Genomic DNA, 18,449 nt, shown 5'->3' with positions numbered 1-18,449 from the left:
CCGCCTCGGCCCCGCTCCCCCCTCACTAGGCCTCCTCCCGCCCCCGGAGCCTGCTGCCGGACGGCGGCACCGAGCCGAGCCGGGCCGGGCCGCGCTTACTGGTGTTGCGCATCCAGTGCAGCAGGCGGGGCAGGTCGGCGGCGCACGTGCCCCGCACGGCGGCCAGCACCGCCCGCCGCGCCGCCTCCAGCTCCATCGCGCCGCCGCCGCGGGGGGGCGCCTTCCGCCTTCCTTCCGCCGCCCGAGGGGCGCGCATGCGGGAAGGCGCCCACGGGGGAGGTACCCGCCGCGCATGCCCGGTGCGGTGGTCAAACGGTCTCTCTCTGCGCATGCGCGGACCCTCCTCCTCCTCTTCCCCGCTCAGCGCCCACGCCCCTGGGGAGGCCCTGCCTTTTCCCCGCCCGTGGCTGCGCCGCCCGCCCCTTAAGCTGGCGCAGGGGTATTTGGTGGCGGTGCCGCGGGGCCCCGCCGGGCCGTTTTACCTGCCGGGACCGGCTTAAGGAGGTAGGGGGCGAGCGCGCGCCCCCCGGAAGCGGAAGCGAGCGGCGGGGTGAGGGCGAGTGGTGACGTTTCCCTGGTCGGCGGGCAGCGGCGGCCGGCGGTGTCTGGCGGTCGGTAGCGGCGGCGGCTGTGGAGCGCCGGGCGGCCTCGCCTGGCCTGGCGTCCGCCCGCAGGCCCCGCGCCGCCCTCCCGGTGAGTGCTGGGGCCGCCGCCGCCACTGACGCCAAGCGGGGGCGACGACCGGCGGCGGTTTCTCGGGGCGAGGCGGGGGCCCTCGGCCCTACCGTGGCGGGGAGGGCGAGCACCGGGCCCTGTCGGCCGCGGGGAAGGGGTGGTGTGGCTGTCCTCCGGTAGCCCCGGCGCGGGGCCTCCGGTCTACTGAACCGCTGCTTGGCCTGCGCCTCCCTGGCCTTGGAGAAGCGGAGCCGCGACTCCCCGCTGTCAGTCGCCCGGCTGGGGGAGAGGCGGGGGCCGGGCACGTACTTGGGGCTGTGTCTTCACCGGTTTTTAACTTTTCTTCGGAAATGAGGGCGTTAGGCCGTAAGCAGGATGGCCGGTCCCTGCTGCTGCCCTGGGAATACCTTCCTGTCCCGCTCTCAGATAATTTTAGAAGGTGGAAACTAGTAAGTCAGGGTTGAGTGTCGCTGCGGTAGCTGAAGTTTTTTCCACCTGTGAATCAGCCTTTCCCCCCTCTCTTTTATAGTATTACACTTTCAGTGGATCTTAACGTATGCATGTATGTATTTAGCATAACTTTATTGTACAGAAGTCAAGTAAACATCCCTTTTGCTTGCTATTTTTTAAACAGCTGTTATCTTCTAAAACAGTTGCTGAAACAACTGTTTTAGATGTTAAAGCTGTTATCTTTTAAAATTCTGGGCATTAAAGAGCACTGCTAGTTTAGGTAGACGTATTTTGGTTAGTGGTTTATCCCAGGTGGGTAGGCAGCCTGTCTTTTCAGAGTTGTTTCACTGCTGTTTTGCTATGGCTTAATGAAAACCCTGCTACTTCTGCTGCCCCTTTATTCCTGAAACGCCTGTTTTTCAGCAGCAAGTGAAGAGATCTTGGGACTCTGCAGTAGAATGATGACCTGGGAGCTCAATGCGGAGGTGCCCAGGCTGCTGCTGAACTTCATGGCCTTGCTCAGCACAAGGCCTGCTTGATACAGCCTGGCTTGTTTACTGTGGTGCCCTGCCAGATTGAAACCTGTTCAATGTGTTTGTGGAGTGCTATATCAAAGCTAGAAAGCTCTTCCAAAACTACAGATGCTCTGAATAAAGCATTCTGCACTGCAGTCACTGCTAATGCCCTTCTGGCTACCTGCCAACCCAAGTTGGCTACCTGCAAAGACAGCTTATGTGTCTTTTTGTCTGTAGTGTGGCTCACAACTTGGAAGGACTGTATGGGAAAAGTTATATTAATTTCTGTACTTGGTATCCCTTCGTAATTCTGATGGCTTATAAATTGTTAATGTGCTACAGAAAGCATTTGATATTAAAATGCTTAAAACTCATCCACTTAGCATAGTATGGACATTATTCTTATTGTAAGGCTGTTGAAAGAATCTTTTGGAGTTCTGCAGTGGACATGTTAGTTTGTTCGGACATAATTAACTTTTTGAACTTGGAGTTCTGTAGAACTCTGGAAACTAATCTTGAGTCCGTTATCATGTAAAAGTCCTCTTCCAGCAAAGTAAGAAGATGGACACATGTATCTGTTAGTGGACTGCTCTGCAAATATTTCACAGGCAGAATTCCTTAGGAAGCAGAAACTAAATTTTTTTTGGAACTATTGAGATGGAATGGTAATGTATGTCACTTTGGACATACATTGTATACAATGTATATTAAATCTAAAATGTGTAAATATATTTATTTGCATCATTTGCTACACCTGAAGCCTGTATTTAGACTGAATTTATTTATCCTGCATTTTTTTGAAACCGCTGTAGACTTTGTTCTGTGTTGTGGCCTCAGTATCAGAGGGGTTAGACTGCTAGTTGTTATTTTGTTGTTTTTTTCCTTTTTTTAACCTGCCAACTTTGTGACAATATTAATTCTCACTTAGGCAAAGCAGTCTGGAGGTTGGCTTACATTGGTGACTTGGTTTTTGTACTTTCAAATATATCATTGTAAGCCTTGTTTTTGGGGGGCCTGTGCCCTAATTTATCGGTGGGTATAGATAATGAGATTCTTTTTGTCTTACCTAGGTTTGAGTCCTCTCTCTAAAATAAAATAAGAATGTAACTAATGATGTATTCTTCATTTCCCGAATTGGACCGGCCTTTCTTGTCTGTTTTCTTCTCTACTCACTTGAAGGTGGAAGGGAGAAAGTCCCGGAAATCTTGACAATTTTCAGCTGCTTTGATTACAGAGGCTCTCATTATTTGGAAGCTTGCTTTCAGTTCTGAAAGGAGGAGCTCAGATGTGAGATCCTGAATTCAGCTGTCAGCAAGGGTATGAGAAGCCAATGGTGGAATTGGAAGATAAACAAGAAATGTCTACAGTGCTCCATCAGTAACTATAGTGTTGCAACTTTTTTGCTCTTTAGACAAACTTTGTTTTGCCCCTTTTTCAAAATTTTAAATTGCTGTTTCTACCATGTGTTCTGAATATCTTGCTGCCTTGTATAGGAGGTGGAGTGGTTTAGCGTGTTGATGAGACTATGCATAACCTTCAGAAATTAACTTTGTATGGTTTCATAACTATAAGTTACAGCATGCTTTAGGCTTATATATAAGACTTATGTCTGTAATGAATGAAAGTAGTCTGGCTTTCCAATAAAGCTGTTCAAAAATACAAGGCGAATTCTGCATATTAAAATGCAAATGTTTGTAGGGTTACTGAAATGGGAAATACAGTTTGATTTAGTGTATGATAGGTAAAATAGAACCACTAAATAACATTCAATTCTGCTAGGAAATATTTTGCTGCTGATCATACTGTCTTTGCCAGATGTAGAGCTTTGCTGCTGATCATACTGTGTTTGCCGGATGTAGAGCTTCTAGGCTATTCTGCTTTATTTTATCCTGTCATGTAGCATATTGCTGATAAGAAGATAAAAAGCAGTTAGCAATCTTTCTGGAAGTCTGTCTGGACTGGCTTTTCACGGTGAATTCAATGCAAAAATATTCCAGACAGTGAAATGCTTTCCAATCACAATGTGGTATCTCTATTTTTAAGTAGGCCATCAGGGTAGCCTAAAATTAACTTCAGGCCAGTATTTCCTAAAAATAACTCTAAAAAAAGTAAAATTTTTGCACTTCCTGGAATGCAAAGCGTGTTTCTTAACCCAAAAGGTACTGGAGTGATTAATTTGCAAAAGCATAGCTTCAACTTGTTATCAATTTAATTTTTAATTGTTTTCCAGATTCTTCTGAGTTGCACTTGAAGCCGCCAAAATGGTTCTAGCAGATCTTGGAAGAAAAATAACCTCAGCATTACGCTCGCTGAGCAATGCTACGATTATCAATGAAGAGGTATGTAGTATGCATAGGTCACGGAACTAACATTTAGAAAGCAAAGTTCTGAGAAGAGTTCTCAAAGGTTAATGAGAAGCTTGAAGTAGGTTGATCTTATCCTGAGGCTCTTTTCTTCCTTCAGGTAAAATTTCTAGCTAGAGGCTTTAACCCTGATAGTACTGCCAAAACTTAGAACCAGATTTAGACATATATAATTACTTCAGGCATAGTGGGTCCCACAGACAAAGGTTCCTTGAGCCTGAGGGCTGTCCTCCAGAGGTGATGCTGGAGGAGGCAATATGTGTGTAAGTCTGGGTGGAAGGTAGGCTGTGAGACTACATAGAGTGCTCTGATTTCTATGTGCAGCTAGACTGGGGACGTGTACGGGGCTGTTAGAATCCAAAGTTTGGAAGAACAAATAGCTTTCAGTCTAAACTCTGCAGTCTGAAATGTGAGGATTGTTGTGTTTGCTGCCTTTATATTCAAGTGAATACATGCTTGGTTCTGGAAGTGGTTTGACTTGGTATAGTTTCTCTTTTTAGTTAGGAGTTTGAAACAATAAATAAGTGTTTGCTGTTACATGGACTGAAAAGCAAGATGGAAAACTAACTGTGATGGTTTAAAAGTGCTTCTGAGTAAATAAATGGCTAGAAACTCTTTTCAGGTAGGCAGACACATGGCTTAAAGTAAATAAAAAGTAAGTTTATAGAGGGTTGTAGGGTTGAAACTTGTGTATAGAGGAAAGGTGGTAACAAATCTTCAGCTGGGAGATAACAAATCTGTAACTGAATCAGATATAGCCCCTTTAATTTTTGTCAGCAGTAGGAACTTTCTTCCTGCAAGAGCTCAAGCTGTGAAAATGAGGCCATTTATGCAGGTGTTACTCTTCAAAAAAATCTTAGAACTACTAAATTGGGTTCCTCACTGAGGCACCTGTTTGCCTCAGAGGCATAACCCAGAGCAGCAGTCCAGTGTCTGCTGAGAATGCAGGTACCAGTGGGTCCATCTTGCATTTAAGGAATGCTTTTATTTACAGAGGTTGTGTTGTTTTAAGAGATTCTTTTGTGGCTTTCTGTTACAGATGTCTCTAAGAAGTTACCCATAGGGAGGTTCAGGAAGTGTTACTACTGTAGGAGCTGCTGTTGTCCTTAATGCAACAGGAGGTGTTCTGTGCTGCTTTGTTATAGTGTGCTTATTACAAATTGAGGACCCTTTTCTCCAGTATTACCCTTTCAAATTTAAATTGCATTTACATAGGAACAAATGCATAAACTTTCTGTGGTAGTCAACATAATGATAGGTCTGCATATATTTAATTTCTAAAAACCTTGGTTATATCATAAATACATTTTCATATTCTTATTTTGAACTAATACTGACCTACTGTGTATTGTAAAACCATTTTTCTCTTATACTCCAAAGGTTTTAAATGCTATGCTAAAAGAAGTATGTACAGCATTACTGGAAGCTGATGTTAATATTAAGCTTGTGAAGCAACTCAGAGAAAATGTCAAGTAAGTGAAATAATCAAAAAGCATTTAACTTGTAATGTTTGTAAAAGTTGTCATTTGAGGTTACAGAAGAATAACAAACTTCTAACTTTATATGGTTTTCTTAGACATACCCAGTTTACCTTTAACAGCAAAATACAGTTTGAACTAAATGTCTAGCCAGCTCCATCAAAACTTCATCAAGTTTAGCCAGTTATTGCTGTTAGAGTCTTGTTCCAAAAAACTGTTGCTGTCATCAGTTGAGTGGCATAATAAACAAGTTCTTTGTTACTTCCTAGACAGCTCATCTTCACATGGTCCGTGCTGGATATAAATAGAGCTGTGTATATGACCGGTACTGTTACCTTGGCTATTTTCAGATATGTAATTCAAGTAGATACAAGTCTGAAAGATGCAAGTATTTTAGAAACCTGTTTTTGTCCCGTACCCAAAAGTAATGTCTCCAATGCATGTCTCTTGTTAAATGCCTGAAAACTCAAGGCAAATCAGAGTGTTGTTCCAATTTTTAAGACTTTGTTATTACTAGGTTAAAGTGATGATTTAAATTATGCTAGTGTTTTGTGGTTTTCCTAAACCCAGGTCTGCAATTGATCTTGAAGAAATGGCATCAGGCCTTAACAAAAGAAAAATGATTCAGCATGCTGTCTTTAAGGAACTTGTTAAGGTAGGACTTCAAAATTGTCTGTAACATCACTTTTCTTGTACAACCTGGGCTGTGGAAGCGGTGCAGTAGCAAACCAAGCTTTAAGGTTACTGTGTGGTACCTGCAGGTATGTTTTCTGTTGTAAGGCTTCTTACTATTACAAACAGTAACTCGATTGAAACTTTCCTGGGTATCTCTCTGGCTAACTTCAATTTAAGCTTCAAGTTCAGCTATTCTTACTCTTCCATTGAAATGTAAAGACAAAATAAGGGTAAGGTGCTATTTGCCTGTGGACTGTATTTAGTTGTCCCAGAAACACACCTTTGCTACCCTAATGAAGATTTCTTTAAAGTACTTACAAGCCTTTGAAAAAGTGTTAAGTAACAACCCGACAGTTCATGGCAACATTTCTCTTTAATCTGCCTGCTTGGTCAAATCAGCAGCTGGGTATCAATAATCTGTCCTCTTCCCAGTCAATAGTACAGTCTTTTGTTCTTCTGTGTGGTCTGTGCCCACCCATATGAATGGAATGCAGGTACCTTGTACTAGTTCAAGAAGTGAGGCAGCAACCCTAAAAAGTCTTCTGTAGTGTAGGATTCTCACCAGAAGATGTCCATCTTGAGCAGTGATTGCGGGGGTAGAGGTGGATGTTACACTTGTGCCAAATATACAGGCCACCCTGACTTTGGTGCTTGGCATTAGAAATAAATGAACAGTTACTGTTACAGAACTGTTATGCATAACACTACATACTGTAGATATCTTGCACAGGCTGTGCTGTTCACTGTAAATCAGCAAGCATCTAAGACAAACTGGGATTAGAATAGGCAAAAATGGAATTGTTTTGTTGAATATGAAACCAGACACCTAGCATGACTGTGACACTGACTGTTATGTGCTTCTAAAATTCAGTCTGTAATATATATTTTACTTTGTTCTTTAGCTTGTAGATCCTGGAGTCAAAGCATGGACACCTACCAAAGGAAAACAGAATATTATAATGTTTGTCGGTTTGCAAGGAAGTGGTAAAACAACAACCTGTTCAAAGGTAACTTGCACTGGATCTGTTTGTGTGTTTTGGTGTGGTTTCTAGTGGGATTTTTGTCTGACTAGTTGGTTTTGATTTCTTTTCACAGTTAGCATACTTCTATCAGAGGAAAGGTTGGAAGACATGTTTAATATGTGCAGATACATACAGAGCAGGTAACACAGTCTTCAACAGTGTGGTTCTTTATCTCTAGTACTTACAGGTATTTTCTTTTTAAATAGTCCCTTGACTATATCTGTCTTACAGGTGCTTTTGACCAGTTAAAGCAGAATGCCACAAAAGCAAGAATTCCGTTTTATGGGAGGTAAGTATCTTTCGGAATCAGTTTGGAGAACGATTCAACTCCAACAATGTTCTTTATTGAACATCCCACACTAAGCCTCATTCATTATTGCCTAGTTACTTAAATTTTATTATAATATTTGCTGTGAACAGATGAAAATTCCACCTAGTTCAGTATATTGTCTGCCAGTAGTATAAGGTAGAGGGATAGCGTAAGAAGAAATTAGGCATCCAGGGATAACTCCCTAGAATGTTCTCTCAGTGTGTAGCAGTTTTTAGGCCTCTACCAGACACATTCAGATTTTCATTACAGAGCAAAGAATACAGGTATCACTGCTGGATAGGTCCAGCATTGGACCTAAAGTAGCTTTTATAAAGCCATAAATAATTTTCACCTAGGCTTCACTGTAGATGTACTGTCTAGGTGCTCGCTTAAATCTTACTTAGGTTAGAAGAACTTAGTGCAGTCTTCAGCAGGTGAGACTACTCAGTGAGCTGAAGCACAAAGGACTGTAAGGGCAAATGGCTTAGGAAGGCATATTTTTAATCAGTTTTTGCTTTACATAAGAGGAAGTCCCTCTTGAAATCCAAATCGGTTTACAGTCAGGTGATGAAGTTTGGATTTGTTTATTTGGGAACAAAGAATGGTATATATAGATGTTTGTCTTTGTGATCAGTTATACAGAAATGGATCCTGTAATTATTGCCTCAGAAGGTGTTGAGAAATTTAAGAACGAAAACTTTGAAATAATCATTGTTGATACAAGTGGACGTCACAAACAGGAAGACTCTTTGTTTGAAGAGATGTTACAAGTTGCTAATGCCATAGTGAGTAGTTTCAAGAAATACAGTAACTTCTGTTACATTAACTTGACCAAAATTTGTTTATATTTGTCTCCTAAAGTTCTATGTGGATTTTGCTCCTCTGAAATGTGTCGGTGCTTTAACTCCTAGTTTATACTGGAAATTGCAAATGGATGTGAATGAACAAGGGCTGGATGATCAGTGCGTGGTACTTCTGTATGTGTAGTTCAAGGATGCTTGCCCATAATTAGACTACTGCTCCTGCTTTAACTTTTCAAGATCTTTGCATTGAGAAACTAGATCAAAGAACCATTCTGATCTGGTTCCCTGGAGCTGTGTGTACTAAATTTTCTGTGATTGTCATGAATAATTGCTCTGAAACAGAGCAGATGATTGGATAACTTTAAACAGTTTTGTTATGTAAATGAAGCTGGTGTTTCACATATTTGTTTTAAAAGTCTGTATATTTGTTTGATCCTGTGGTCTTGCATGACAATGTGACACTTCCCACGCAACTTCTGCTACTGGCTAACTTGTTTTTAGAGGAATGGCTATCTTAAAGTTACCAAGTGGAACATGTTGTTTGCCGTTAATTGCTTGTAGATACTAATTAGCTTGTTGTCTCAGTGGCTAAAATGCCAAAACATAAGTAATAACTGTAAACCTATTAAATGTTAATATTTGGTGTTGTAGATAAGTGTTTCACATAGTAATACAGCATCAGAGTTTTCAAGTGGTCCTTGGGCAATATTGTTAAGAAAACAGTTGCCCTTTTGTTTTAAACTTCCCAGCCCTTACATGCTGTTACTGCAGTAATTTCTGTTACTGAACATAATGCACGAACACTGTTAAAGCAAGCAGGAAATGATTATTCTGTGTCTCTCATTTCTCTTAGCAACCAGATAACATTGTTTATGTGATGGATGCTTCCATTGGCCAAGCTTGTGAAGCTCAAGCTAAAGCTTTCAAAGACAAAGTAGATGTAGCTTCTGTTATTGTTACTAAGCTGGATGGACATGCAAAAGGAGGTGGAGCCCTTAGCGCGTAAGTATTGTCATAATAGTGTCCAGCATCTGGCCATGCATGGACCACCATGGAATGTGTTAGTGTCTCACAGAAACCTGTGTCCTGTGAAAGTGTCACTGTCGCGGTGCACGGAATCTGAGTTTTAAGTTGGTTATGTTCTTACCCTACTTCTGGTGGATACAATCACTCATGGACATTTAATGCCAGGCAGAATTGGGTGTTACGATATATTTCCAATACAGTAGTCTATATTGTCACGTGTCAGACTCCTGTCTTCTGAAAACAGCATCAAGCGGTTACATTTACTGCATTTTGTGTATCAGTTTTTACCAAAAATATAAATTTGGACTTAATAGATGTAGTTTACTTGAGAAGTGTTGCTTCTCTTTTAATACCCAAGAACTTTTCCAAAAGGGGAAAAACTCTAGCTAGTCATATCTAATGGCTTTAAAACTGTGATGCAGATCAAACTTATGGATTGCCAGCATCCAGCAATTTGGTAAAAAATCAGTCTGCTGTCATACTTTCCCAAATTCCATTCTTGTTGAACTTCCCATGTGCTGTATCTTGACAGACTCAGAACATGAGTAGAAAATGTCATGTTTTATCTTCAGCCTTATCTGATGGCATGTCAGACTAATCTCCAGCCCTGTTTCAGTGATGTACCCTGTATGGAACTGAGATGATTTGTTAAAAAGTTAACTGACACCAACATACTGAATCACTGTCTGACTTTGATCTTAAGCGTTAGAGTTCTTAAACTGCCATATGTATTTTGCTGTTATTTATAACATAATGATGGAAAAATAAACTTAAGAGCAAAACGAAACCACCAAGAAGCTTGTTCAAGTTGCTGTGTGCTTGTTACACATTGTCTGCTGTGTTTGTTCTATACTTTCTGTAGACTGAAAGCTGAGTTCATCTAAAAGCTAGTCATTGATTGACTAATTGATTGGTGAAAATGTTCTGATTTTTCTTATGTCTAAGCTTTTTTTCCTGTGTGAAAAATATGATTGCTGTCTGTTGTAGAAGTAGTTGAAGAAAAATTAATCAATGCCTGTCTCATCTGACCTCCCAATATTAGGCTAAAAAGGAGATGACTTATTTTTCTTTTTTTCCTTTCAGGCTTTTTAAGTTCAGCAATGAAAATTAGCAACCTCTATTTCTGTCAATGATTTTTTTTTTCAAAGCAGAGTTTGTATTTTGCAAAGTACTAATTAGAGAAACATCTTGTCATGTACTCCCAGCTGCCAATCCTAAATGCTGCATGGTTTTGCATAAATAGTTTGAGGAGTATGCATCCACAGAGAGGATGCACTGTGTTGATGGTGCCTAGCTGATTATGTTGATAGGTGGTACAAAAGATGGGTCGTTTTTGAGAGGCTGTTTAATAAAACATATTTTATTGCAGAGTTGCTGCCACGAAGAGTCCTATTATTTTCATTGGAACTGGCGAACACATAGATGACTTTGAACCCTTCAAAACACAGCCTTTCATCAGCAAACTTCTTGGTATGTACTATGTACAGCTGTACTTAAAAGACACTTTGAATTAGATAATAGGAAAGTCATAGTGTAATTTTTTTCATGCTAACTTTGGAGCTGGGTTTTTGTGTTTGTTTTTTTTTTCCCCAGGTATGGGTGATATTGAAGGATTAATAGATAAAGTAAATGAGTTAAAGTTGGATGATAATGAAGCACTCATAGAAAAGCTCAAACATGGTAAGTTTTTCCCAATGCCTGAATAGCAGGTGCATTACCATGACCTAAACATGGCAGGTTCTCTCAGAGATGTAGACCACTGACTTAATTTGTGTTACTTTTGTGCAGAGGCAAGTAACTTGTTTCATGTGCATAGTGAGGAATGGTGACTTTCGCTAATCTTTTTTTTTTTCTGTACATCAGGTCAATTTACGTTAAGAGATATGTATGAACAATTCCAAAACATCATGAAAATGGGACCATTCAGTCAGATTTTGGTAAGTTATCCCAAAAATCATTTTATTTTACCAGGTTTTCATCTATATTTTATAAACTTCTGCTGTAAACTTAAAACTTTTCATTGAAACTGATGTTTGAAAAGCATAAAGCACAGATTCTAAGAAGTGAAATGGTTTGCCTACTGCAATACATAAGTACTGAACTAAAACTTGCTGTCTGTATTTCTGGCTGCCTAGAATAAGCAAAGCTGATTTTAACTAACACAGTTTTTGTTTTCCATTTTTAAAACAAGGGTATGATCCCTGGTTTTGGAACTGACTTCATGAGTAAAGGTAATGAACAGGAGTCGATGGCAAGGCTAAAGAAACTGATGACTATAATGGACAGTATGAATGACCAAGGTAAAACAAACTTCACTCATTATTTTTTATCTCCATTGTTGAACAATCTTATTTACAGAGATCTTCTTGGAAACAGGTTGGACATAAGGCAGCATCTACAGTGGCAGAAAATGAGTTTATCACTCTCTTAAGAATGTGAAAGAGTACCTGTCTCAAAGTTTCAGAGTAAATCTGAAATTGTAGAGAGATACCTTGGCAATTGCTTTTTGCTGCTCTGTGTTGTGTAGAACAGGTGTGGGTTTTTTGAAGCATTCTGTTGGAAATGAATGTATTTTTATTTTTCATACTCTAACTGCTTCTTAAATTATTAATGCTATACTTGCAAATTAAAAAGCTACATTCATCTTTAACCTGTCATTGCTGTCTTCTTTCCTACCCATCCTCAAATTTACTGGGTAACGTAGCCTGGTCTCTAAAATTCAAGGTGTACTGTTCCTAATCCACTCATAAATCTTGCAGGAGAATTTTGCTCTTACATTTGTGCTAAACCCATTAATGTGCCTTATGACAACGTATGTTCAGAGCATAATTTATTCAGGTGACTTTTTCTATTGTGGTGATTAACATATGAACGTAACAGCTTTTAGTACTATTCCTTAGCATATTGTATTTCAATTACTTATGTAAAACTCTGCATTGTCATTTCTAAAAGTAGGTTTTTATTATGTGGCTCAAAACTACTCAGCAATCATGAGAGTAAGTTTGCTACCAGCTGTAACAGATTTTAATGTCAGTAACTGAATGGATTTTTCTTTCTCACACTGTAATTGCAGAACTTGACAGTACAGACGGTGCCAAAGTTTTCAGTAAGCAGCCAGGAAGAATCCAAAGAGTAGCAAGAGGTTCAGGTGTTTCTACCAGAGATGTTCAGGAGCTTTTGACCCAGTACACTAAGTTTGCACAGATGGTGAAAAAGATGGGAGGCATCAAAGGGCTTTTCAAAGGTAATAAAAAAATGAAAACCACATTTATTAACTCGGTGCAGAGGTCAGTTGATGTGTGAACACAGTGGAAATATGAAAACGTTGATTAGGTGCTGGGAGAGGAGACAATGAGTGATAGCTCACTCCTTTTCATGATGTTTGGAAGCTCTTTCCTGTGACTGGTAAGAGCGTAGACTATTGCTACTACACTACTGAAACTTGTCTGTTATGTGCGACTGTTGATTCTTAAAATACCTTTAAATGGATGAATTAATAACTTTTGATCATAGACTTGAATGGATTTGAATCTAGAATTAGGAAGTAAAATTCTAATGTATTTTATTTTTAGCCCCATGTATTAATCCACTTTCTTATGAATGCTTCCTTCTTTTTATAGGTGGTGATATGTCAAAGAATGTAAACCCATCTCAGCTGGCCAAACTGAACCAACAGATGGCAAAGATGATGGATCCCAGAGTTCTTCATCATATGGGTATGTGTTGGCTCTTTACAGCTTCAGGAGAGGGCTAGCAATTACAGTGGAGCATTTGAAATATAGAAGCAGGGAAGGTGATGTGAGAATGTGTGCATATATATCAGTACTAAATATTTCTAGGTTTTCTAACAAGAATCAGAAAGTTTAGTCCATGTTTTGAATCCTTTGCACTTACCAGTGCTTAATCTAGTCACTTCATTTGGATTCAGCGCTCAAAATGAGTAATTGGAGTGGTGTCTGAAATAGCAAAGCAGTGGCTTGAGGCATGACTGTGGTAAAGCAAATCTATTCCTAAACTTTCCATCTTTTCTTCTAAGCTTTGCCTGAAATAATTAAATTTGACAAGAGCAGCTTAAAATAAAGACGGGAAGCTGACTAACTGATAATGGTCATTTTTCCTTTTGTCTAGATACTAATGCACATGTCACGTTAAAACCTACTTTAAGCCTGGTGTTCTGCAGACTTTTCTGTAATTACTTGCTCAGTTGTCCATTTTCGACAGCCATTTAAACCTGGCTTGACAGTCTTGGGCTTTGGCATTTCTGTATTACTGAAATAGTGTGTGTGCTGTAATGAGGCCTCGGAAGCAAGATAGCTGTGCTTCAGAGTTAATTAACACATCAGTGTTCTCACTTATTTTCTGCAGGTGGCATGGCAGGATTGCAGTCAATGATGAGACAATTTCAACAAGGTGCTGCTGGGAATATGAAAGGCATGATGGGATTCAATAACATGTAAAGAAGCCTTAATAAAAATGGACTTGGTTGACCCTTCGTTGCAACTTCAGTAAAAGAGTTTGCTTTCTTCCTTTTTACAGTGATGGGGGAGTGGTCTTTTGAAATCTTATTCAGGCTTCTCAGTTTCTACATCTAATTTCTGAAAACTATTTTTGCTTAAATTAGTTCCTCTCCACTAATACCTGATGGCACAAAGAGTAATTCAATTTAATAAAACAAAATCATGATGTAAAATTTTAATATTTAGAGACACTTTTTAATTGTTTACATCAAATGGCAGCCATTATATTTGTAAGCAACCCTGATCTTTGGTTATAGGAACATAAAATGTCACAAATATACTGTAAAATAAAATTTAAGTGGTTATAAATAAGGGAATGGCCTGTTTTTTCAGTTCTTTCATAACTGTCTTTTTATCAGTATGTAATGAGATTATTTCTTTAGTTTGCTTTCTAATGACTTGTAACTCATGTTTGGCATAGGTACTATAAGAATAATTCAGTATCTGAAATTTGCTGTTGATGCTCAAGTTTTCTTGGAGCATTTTTAGAAGGTGGATGTGCTGTGCTCAGGTTTGTACAGAAGTTTGTTCTCCATAATTTCATTGTTCTTTCCATATACAATAAGAATGAAGTGACTAAAAACGTACAGGTATGCTGATATCAAGCTGTCTCATATACTGAAGATAATCTTCAGTACCAGGCTGCCAATTAAATGTTCCTTTGTTATGGAGATAACTTCTAATACATACTGGATGGAATTCTGTGCTGGTACTGAACTTATAAAATGGACACAGAATGCTGTTGCTGACAGAACATATTGCCCCAACTCTGCTACAGTCTGATCTTAATTTTATATAGCATGTCTTTTCATATTGTGGTTTACTGTGTTGCTCTCAAAAGGGTGGAATCTACAGGCACACTTCAGAAACTGGGTAGATCAGATGCACCTTGAAATCCAACATACATCTTAGCAAATATGGCTTTCACCCTAATCTTAAGGCAAGAGGGTATATTACGAATTTATTTTAATATACTGCAGAGTGCTTGGGTTATAAATGGACACCCATCTCAGTTGCTTAGATAAAAAATAAATGCAGTAATTAAAATAAGTGTGTCCATCTGTCAGCCAGTCTTTTGAGAAAGCGGCTGCTAACACTGCTGACAGTGAATAGCTTATATAGGTAATTATGCTCTTGTGCTAATAAAACATAGATTATGCTGTAACAGTTTATAATGTAGAAGTATCTTCTGCATGATCAGCAGTATGTGTATTCAATGCTGAAAAATCTTGAGGTATGCCATTTACCTAAAGCACTGCATTTTATCCATAGCATTAGTTTATAAAAGGACCAGTTAAGATGAATCTTAGTATTTCACATGTAATGAAAGAATGATTCCTTGCCTGTCACCAGCTTGTGGGGGAGCAGTCCCCAGCTGCTGAAGTGGTGTGTGTTTACTAAATGGGTTTATCTTTTTTTTTTTTTTTAAACAGTATTTTCAGTTCTGGAGAGGTACAATGCAATATACAAATGCAATATACAAAACCAATGCAATATACAAAACTGTGCAGCAAAGAGTAGCAAATCTTGGTTTGGAACGCAGTTGGTAGGGGAGAGTGGATAGTTAAGTTGAATGCTTTTGATGGAAATCAAACATGAATAGGCATATTGAGGATGAACAGTGAAGCACTGTGCTTCCGGAGGCTCAGTCAGGCTGTCAAGTTACCAACAATTAACTCTCTGTTTTTAATTCATTGCATACATTTAATTTTAGTCTTTAGTTCACCATTTCCAAACTATGACCACTGCTACCAGGTAGGAAGGGAGCTGTCAGGAGCTGTGTGATGGCACAGGCAAGTTCAGAAAGCATTTCCTTTAAGATGTGGCATTTGTTATTTCTAAGGTATCTGCTGGAATAAACAAATAGCAGTGTATTGCCCTTAACATGCCAGGCAGAAAAGACTGTGGAGCCTGCTTGAAGATCTCAGTTGTTGGTTTGTTTTGGCTGTTGGTTTTTTTACATATAGATTCATGTTGGAGGCACTTAGTAGTTTAACTGTATAGAAGCACCTATAAAATTCTCTCTCAGCTTTACAGGAGAAAAACAATTTTAGGGAATGGGGCAATATTTTATTTTTTTTTTCATGTTTGTGGATCCTGTAGAGCATAATGTGTACAAGAAAATCCTAAAGTTGTTGCAAGAGAACAAAATCCATAATGTCCTGTATGTTCTCTCAGTTTGGTGTTCTGAGTTGGAGTCTTAATTGTATCAAGCCAGGAGAGTATCAAACCTAAACCACAGCCAGCAAGTGCTATAAGGAACCCAGCTTTATTGCTTTGCATTGGGCTGCCTGTACTCATCCTCAACAGGTTCCCACCATGTTCTGGAGAAAGATTTTGTCTGGCAAAAGAAAAGTTAGAGGCAAACAGACTTCTCTGGGAACACTTAGAATGAGGTCTATCTTTCTGTGTCATTTTAGTGAAAGCTGTTGCTGCTGCTCAGGAAAGTTTGTCTGCTGTTTGGTGCCAAAGGAACCGCGCTGGGAACACGTAGGTAGGGAATGAAGGGTGTAGGTAAGTGTAGGGCCAGGAAAGGCCACTAGAAGGAGCCAATGGACAAGACAGTAATGGACAAAATGAGCTCAATTCTGTCTGCTTTAGAACTGCACCCGTGTTCCAGAGTCAGTGACACCCTGCGCTTACCCTTTCCTTTGGTTACGAGTTGTTAACGAGCTTTGACATCCAGCACACTAATATACAAATAACTATCTGTTGCATGTTTGCTATTTTGGAAAACGGTGGTTATTCCATAACAGTGAAAGACCTGTGCAAGCTGTGGAGTAATCATATGTTGTTGGTGTGTACTTTGTCATTTGCTGCCTTTTTAAGGAAAATTGTACCCATAGGGCTAGAACAACAGGTTTGATGGATTATTTTTTTTTTACTCCTTTAAGAAAGAGGAGGACCTTGGCTGTACAAACAAATATCCTCCTGTTGCAACTTGGGCAAAGGATGTGTGATGTAGTTCAAGGCAATTATTCTTATGCACCTCTGCTGAGCAGCCTGCTAAGAGAGAACAGTTATGATGGTCAATAGATAGCTGTGTGACAGGAGCTGCACAGCTGACTACCAGCACATACAAATAGCCAGTTTTAAGTAAAACTCTTTGTTTTAACATACAAAGCAGATGCTCAGTCCTGTGCTACCTAAAATAGTACTATAATCTTTCATTCATGTGTTTCTGTAATCATACATCCCACCGGTACATTCTGTGTGTCAGCCCTTTTCATAAGGGGAACATTTTCTGCTTTGTGCTAGTATAACTGTAAATCTGGTACGTCTGTATTTTGCCTGGGACCTTAATGTGCCATGGGGTTTGGATAGTGCTTTGGTAATATGACTGAGAAAGTGCTGAAGAACCCACCTGTGCTACAGACTAATTCTTTGGAAGCTATTCTTAATGATACAGGACTGAAGGATGGCACTTGCTGTTATGTAAATAAGTGCATGTTACAGCCACTGGCGCAGATGCTCAGTCCTGTGCTACCTAAAATAATACTATAATCTTTCATTCATGTGTTTCTGTAATCATACATCCCACCGGTACATTCTGTGTGTCAGCCCTTTTCATAAGGGGAACATTTTCTGCTTTGTGCTAGTATAACTGTAAATCTGGTACGTCTGTATTTTGCCTGGGACCTTAATGTGCCATGGGGTTTGGATAGTGCTTTGGTAATATGACTGAGAAAGTGCTGAAGAACCCACCTGTGCTACAGACTAATTCTTTGGAAGCTATTCTTAATGATACAGGACTGAAGGATGGTTTTTATAGCCACTGTCTCTATCCTTTTTTTTTTTTTTTTTTTTTTTAAATCAAAATTACTCTTTAGTCCCCTAAAAAGGATGTCTCAAATGCTTCTACCTCCAGCTGTTTTCACTGGGTGGCATGGGCCAGTGTGCCTTTGGCCGAGGTCAGCCTGTTCCCCTGCAGCAAGGGGATAGAAGCAGGGGGGACAAGGGCTCCAGCTCCCTTCCGGGGCAGTTGAGCAAAGCACGTCCCCAACCCACCCTCTTCCTCACTCCTGGGCATAAACGACACTTTCTAACCCAGACACGGCCTGGGGCCACCCTTGGTTTGCGTTTCTTTCTTGTTCTGTGGTTTTGTCCTTTAAAAAGCGTTGAATTGCCTGAGCCCGGGGCTGAAAGGCTGACCCGGCCTGGCTGTGCTCCGGAGAGCAGGGCTCCTCGGTACTGCCGAGTAACTTCATCTGCCCCTCGGAACAGCCGCCTCTTATTTTGCAGATTTTTACACTATTCTAGGACGATGCCATGAGCGTTTTCCCAAAAGGCGACGCATTCCCCCCCTCCCTTGCAGCGGGGTTATGCCTCCCGGGGTGCGGGATGGCTGTGCCCGCCTGCCTCACTCTCTTCCCCGTCTCCCTCCGGCCGCTGCCGGGAGAAGAGTAATGACCGAGCCCGGTAACCGCTCGGCCCCGCTCCCGGGGGAGGCACAGGCCCCCTCTCCGGGGCGGACCGGGTCCGGCCCCCCTGGGGCACCCACGCCCCATCAGGCCGCGGTGGGCTCCAGGCGCCGCCCCGGCGGGCGGTGTGACGGGCGGTGCCGCCCGCTCCGCTCCGGTCGCCTCCCTGGGCCGCGGCAGGCCCGCTGCCGCCC

The 18,449-nt window shown here is 40.8% G+C and overlaps 2 protein-coding genes across 3 annotated transcripts in view; one reads left to right on the top strand and one right to left on the bottom strand.

Annotated features, from left to right (window-relative positions):
• Positions 1 to 239, bottom strand: part of LOC106888031 — a 22,157-nt gene extending 21,918 nt beyond the window's left edge. For both annotated transcript variants that reach the window (XM_014941994.1, XM_014941995.1), the window contains exon 1: positions 100 to 239. In XM_014941994.1, coding sequence (XP_014797480.1) covers positions 100 to 196 — 97 coding nt within the window. In that variant the 5' untranslated portion in view covers positions 197 to 239. The remainder of the gene's footprint in view (positions 1 to 99) is intronic.
• A 204-nt stretch (positions 240 to 443) lies between these two features.
• SRP54 (signal recognition particle 54kDa) lies at positions 444 to 14,146 on the top strand. The gene is made up of 16 exons (XM_014941748.1): positions 444 to 693; positions 3,871 to 3,979; positions 5,384 to 5,475; positions 6,052 to 6,136; positions 7,059 to 7,163; positions 7,252 to 7,318; positions 7,410 to 7,467; positions 8,123 to 8,273; positions 9,145 to 9,293; positions 10,687 to 10,787; positions 10,911 to 10,997; positions 11,181 to 11,254; positions 11,509 to 11,617; positions 12,391 to 12,561; positions 12,938 to 13,033; positions 13,683 to 14,146. Exons 2-16 carry the CDS (start codon positions 3,902 to 3,904, stop codon positions 13,772 to 13,774), a joined length of 1,515 nt encoding a protein of 504 aa, XP_014797234.1. The 5' UTR covers positions 444 to 693; positions 3,871 to 3,901; the 3' UTR covers positions 13,775 to 14,146.
• The last annotated feature ends 4,303 nt before the right edge of the window (positions 14,147 to 18,449 follow it).

This window comes from Calidris pugnax, unplaced genomic scaffold, assembly GCF_001431845.1.
Source record: "Calidris pugnax isolate Ruff unplaced genomic scaffold, ASM143184v1 scaffold56, whole genome shotgun sequence".
Lineage (NCBI taxonomy): Eukaryota > Metazoa > Chordata > Aves > Charadriiformes > Scolopacidae > Calidris > Calidris pugnax.
The sequence above is the reverse complement of the archived record's forward strand: the minus strand, read 5'-3'. Positions and strand labels throughout refer to the sequence as shown.

Bases quoted from the DNA above. Each gene is read 5' to 3' on its own strand.
- SRP54 (XM_014941748.1), top strand. From the start codon at position 3,902: ATGGTTCTAGCAGATCTTGGAAGAAAAATAACCTCAGCATTACGCTCG. The intron at 7,164-7,251 runs GTAACTTGCACT...TTCTTTTCACAG, and splicing joins AAACAACAACCTGTTCAAAG to TTAGCATACTTCTATCAGAG. The intron at 13,034-13,682 runs GTATGTGTTGGC...TATTTTCTGCAG, and splicing joins CAGAGTTCTTCATCATATGG to GTGGCATGGCAGGATTGCAG.